Consider the following 4,704-nt stretch of genomic DNA (forward strand, 5'->3'; position numbering starts at 1 on the left):
AGAGAGAGCATAAGCAGGGGGAGGGCAGAGAGAGAGGGACAAGCAGACTCCCTTCCAAGCAGGGAGCCCAACGTGGGGCTTGATCCCAGGACTCTGAGATCATGTCCTGAGCTGAAGGTGGATGCTTAACTGACTGAACCACCCAGATGCCCCTCTAGTTTTCTTTTCCTGTAATATCTTTGTCTGGTTTTGGTATTAGGGTAGTGCTGGCCTCATAGAATGAGTTAAGAAATATTCTGTTTCTGTCCTCTGAAAGAAGATTGTAGAGAATTGGTATAATTTCTTCCATGATTATTTGGTAAACCCATGTGGGCCTGGTGCTTTCTGTTTTGAAAGGTTATTAGTTATTGATTCCATTAGATATAGGTTTGTTCTCCAGTGTATTTTTCATTTCAGAAATTGTAGTTTTCATCTCAAGAAGTTTGATTTGTCTTTTTTATATCTTAACTATTTGAACATATAAAATGTAGACATAATAACTGTTCAAATGTTTTCCTGTGCTATCTAATAACTCAGTTCTAGGTTGGTTTTGATTGGTTAGTCTCTTCATTATGAGTATGTTTTCCTGCTTCTTTGCATCCTTGGTAATCTTTGATTAGATGTCAAACATTGTGAATTTTACCTTGTTGGTTGCTGGGTAGCTTTGTGTTCTTACAAATTTTTCTGAGCTTTTGGGGTACAGTTATATTACTTTGGGGCTTTGCTTTTATAATTTATTAGGTTGTGTCTGGAACAGTGCTCAGTTAAAGACTAATCATTATTCCCCACTGTGGAGATAAGATCACCCTGGAAACTCTACCCAATGTCCCGTGTGTTACGAGTTTTTCAAGTTTGATTGGTGGGAACAGACACTATTCCCAGCTCTGTGTGAGCATAAGGCACTGTTTCTTGTTACCCATTTTGATGATTCTGTCCCTAGCCTCAGGTTATTTCCTCAAATAGGTACACAGTACTCTGCTGTGTATCAGAAGGAGACCCTCTGTGGATCTCCAGGTTTTCGCTCTTGAACAGCTCTCTGCTCTCTGGTATTCCCTCTATGAGCTCTAGTTGCCTTTGTGTCCCTGGACCTTCAGCCCTGTCTTCTTAACTTAGGGAGTCTATCAGGCTCTACCTCAGTACTCCTACCTTGTGCTGCTGCATGGAAACTTACAAGGCAGTAGGCTGGGGCAGTTAATAGGGCTCACTTCATTTGTTTACCATCTGTCAAGAATCACGGTTTCTCATCGCCTGATGTCCAGTCATAAAACCCATTGTTTTTGTATTTTGTCTGGTTGGTTGGTTGGGTGATTTATCTATTTATTTGGTTGTCTAAGGTAAGAAAGCTTTTGTACTTGGATTCTTACAGCGAAACCTTTGTATCTGTAACCAGTGGTCCTTGCCATTTGAGAGGCTGTATATTTCTGTGAGCTGTAGAATAAACTCCAGTCAGCCAGCAGGGATTTTTGAGGCTATTCTAGGGGTGTTAAACTGATTTCCTGACTCTCTTATTTCTGGGAATTCCTTGAATTATTTGGGTCTAGAAGCTAATTCTAAATAATGATTTTATGAAATTCCTAACCATTACGATTTTATTCTCAGAATTAAAAAAAAGAAAGAGCGGCAACGTTATGCTGAAGAGCAGAGGATACTAAGAATGAACTTTCATGAAGAGCTATATTCAGGGGAGAAGATGAGTGACATACTAGCCCAGCTAAAACTTGAGGAACTAAAAGAAGCCAGAGAAAAACAACAACAGAGAGAAAAGGAATGCCAAAGGTATTTTGAAAAATTCTGCATAAAGTCCTGGCTCTAGAGGAATAGCACTGTATTTCCCCCTGTGCTGTTTCCCATTACAAAGAGGAAGAGTTGAGGCATGGAGATGTGAAATAGTTTTAACGGTTAAAGCTGGTAGTCAAATAAGGACTCATGCTCATTCTCTTCCTAGTGGTTAACTTTGCCTGATCATATTGTATCTTTATAGATATATTAAAGCTCTGCGAGCCCAGATCCAGGAGAAAATGAGGCTGTATAACATTACTTTACCTCCACTTTGCTGCTGTGGTCCTGATTTTTGGGATGCTCATCCTGATACCTGTGCCAACAATTGTATTTTCTATAAAAACCATAGAGGTAAGCTTCTTAAAGGAATGGTTGGGGCCTGGTGGCAATTAAAAAACAAAACAAAACAAAACAAAAAAACCACCAAACAATAAATGTAGTGATTATAGTAAGTTAGCATTTATTGGGTGTTTACTGTATATCAGAGATTGTTATAACTCCTTTACAAAACAACTCTGAGACAATGAAAATAATTATAGTGAGTTATAATCCTTTTTGAGATTTGCTCTCTTCTGTCTCCATTAATGCTGGGGAAATATTTCTACTCCACTGTAGGGGGACTTGGCTTCCAGGTCCTCCTATAAATGAAGAAGTTAGAACTTGTGTTTTATGGCCATCTAAGTTAGGCCTCTGTCCAGCTGAATTCCCTGTTACCCAAATACTTTAGTGTTACTTAACATGTCCTCATGGAGTGCTTGGCATGTACTAAGTACTCAATAAATATTTATTCAATGAATAGGCAAAGTTAATACTATGAGACTTGTAGAGAAGCAGTACTAATGGGAAGGAGGTTGGGAGAGTGAGTAGTTTAGAATCTGACTTCATTCATCACTGTGCAAACCTTTATTTGCAGCATATACCCGGGCACTACATTCGGTCATCAATTCCTGTGATATCCCTGAGGGGACCTCAACTGTTCAAGTTGCCATGCATAATTTGGCTTCTGCACACAGACGGACTTTGAAAAATCTATAATGAGAATCTGAATCCAATTGTTAGTATTTCAGTCTTCACTTAAAATCAACCCTGAGAGATTATTTAGGAAAAGCTGTTAAAATGTATAAGATGTGTAATCTGGAAAGAAGGACTGTCCCAACGTGACAACCATCTCTATAATTAGATCATAACCATTGTTTCAGTCTCTGCTTGGACTGAAATTGAAAGTTGACCTCTAAACTTGTGTTTTTGCTGTGAACTATATAGTCTGTTGTTTTAAAAATGATCAGTCAGACCAGTAAGGTTTTTTTTACTTAGCTCTGCTCTGATCAGAGGAGATCATGAGAAATCTTTGAGATTATCTCATTTATTGTCTTTCTAAAAGTGTATCTTTGAATCTTGACAAGATTGAAAATGTCTAGATAAAGCCGAAAAGATGATGAAATGAGTTTCTAAGTATCAGTGGCCATCAATATTGCTGATAGCTTTTCTAGTTGTGTATAACAATTAGAGGTGAGAACAATCTGAATTTGATGCACATTTTTTTTCTCAAGATTTTTCTCTCCTGGTTTTTTAACTTATTACCTCTTTCCCCATTCAGTGACATTGGACTTAGGACTTTTTAATTTTATAATTTTGTATTGCAAAAATAAAGTGAATAAACCTTCTGTCTTTGGAGCATCTTCTATGTGAAATCATTGTGAGTGACATTTCAAAAAGTAAATCTGAAGTCAAAGTGAGTAATCAAGTCCTGCCTTATTTATCCCTATCTTTTAAAAATCTGGTGAATGGCATAGCTACCAAGCAGTTAGTATAGTTAGTATTAGTATGAATTTGTTATTTCCTCACAGTATTTCCTGACACATAATATGAAAAAGTTCAGAATTGGATTAAAGATACTGAGAATTCCTTTTTCTTACTTTTCTCTAATGGATCAGTGTTGAAGAAGCACCTAGGTTACGTCTCAAAAAACTCCTAAGCATCTAGCCAGGTCATCGAAAATAAAAGCCAAAATTACCTGTATGACAAGATTGACTGGTTATTTAACCAGATTAATAATCTAGTTCAGTCAAAATCTTTAAGTAATTATATCCACGATTCAGCCTTTAGGAGTTGTATTTTTTTTAACAGTTTTATCAAGATATAATTTATATACCATATGATTAACCCATTTGAAGTGTACAATTCAGTGGTTTTTAGTATATTCTAGGATTGTGCAACTATCACCACTGTCAAATTTTAGAATAATTTTGTCATTCTAAGGAGATGCCTCCGTAATCCAGCAATTCCACTTTTGGGTATGTATCTAAAATAACTGGAAGTCGGATCTTGAACAGATATATGCATACCATGTTCCTGGCAACATTACTCACAATAGCAGAGAAGTGGAAGCAACCCAGTGTCTGTCAACAGATGAATGTATAAACAAAATGTGGTATGTATATAAATATATAGTGGAATATTATTCAGCCTTAAAAAGGAAAGAAATACTATCACATACTATAATATGGATGAGCACTAAGATCATTCTGCTGAGTGAAGTAAAGTCACAAAAAGACAAATACAGTATGATGCCACTTACATGAGAACCTAGAGTAGTCAAATTCACAGAGACAGAAAGTAGAATAGTCATTGCCAGGGTCTTGGGGGGAGAAGGAAATGGGAAGTTGTTTAAAGGATAAAGTTTCAGTTTTGCAATATGAAAAAGTTCTGGAGATCGATTTTACAATAATGTGAATCTACTTAATATTACTGAACTGTACACTTATACACAATTACAGTGGTTAAGTTTTAGTTGTGGCTTTTTTTTAACCAAAAAAAAAAAATTTTTTTTTTTAATTTTTTTTTTTTAAAGATTTTATTTATCTATTCGACAGAGAGACACAGTAAGAGAGGGAACACAAGCAGGGGGAGTGGGAAAGAGAGAGGCAGGCTTCCCGCCGAGCAGGG

At 36.7% G+C, this 4,704-nt stretch overlaps 1 protein-coding gene across 1 annotated transcript; it reads left to right on the forward strand.

The window, feature by feature from the left end:
• Window positions 1–86: 86 nt before the first annotated feature.
• On the forward strand, window positions 87–3,422 carry LOC145719405 (coiled-coil domain-containing protein 15-like). Its single transcript, XM_081810894.1, has 3 exons — window positions 87–1,755; window positions 1,961–2,109; window positions 2,672–3,422. The coding sequence occupies exons 1-3, from the start codon at window positions 1,634–1,636 to the stop codon at window positions 2,791–2,793; spliced, it is 393 nt and encodes a 130-aa protein (XP_081667020.1). The 5' UTR covers window positions 87–1,633; the 3' UTR covers window positions 2,794–3,422.
• Window positions 3,423–4,704: the final 1,282 nt, after the last annotated feature.

The sequence above is a fragment of the Leptonychotes weddellii genome, unplaced genomic scaffold, assembly GCF_054177405.1.
Source record: "Leptonychotes weddellii isolate Sample4059 unplaced genomic scaffold, ASM5417740v2 HiC_scaffold_4210, whole genome shotgun sequence".
In the NCBI taxonomy this organism is placed as follows: Eukaryota; Metazoa; Chordata; class Mammalia; order Carnivora; family Phocidae; genus Leptonychotes; species Leptonychotes weddellii.

Coding starts and splice junctions, on each gene's coding strand:
- LOC145719405 (XM_081810894.1), top strand. CDS start 1,634: ATGAACTTTCATGAAGAGCTATATTCAGGGGAGAAGATGAGTGACATA. Junction 1,756..1,960: donor AGAGAAAAGGAATGCCAAAG/GTATTTTGAAAA, acceptor GTATCTTTATAG/ATATATTAAAGCTCTGCGAG. Junction 2,110..2,671: donor TTTCTATAAAAACCATAGAG/GTAAGCTTCTTA, acceptor CTTTATTTGCAG/CATATACCCGGGCACTACAT.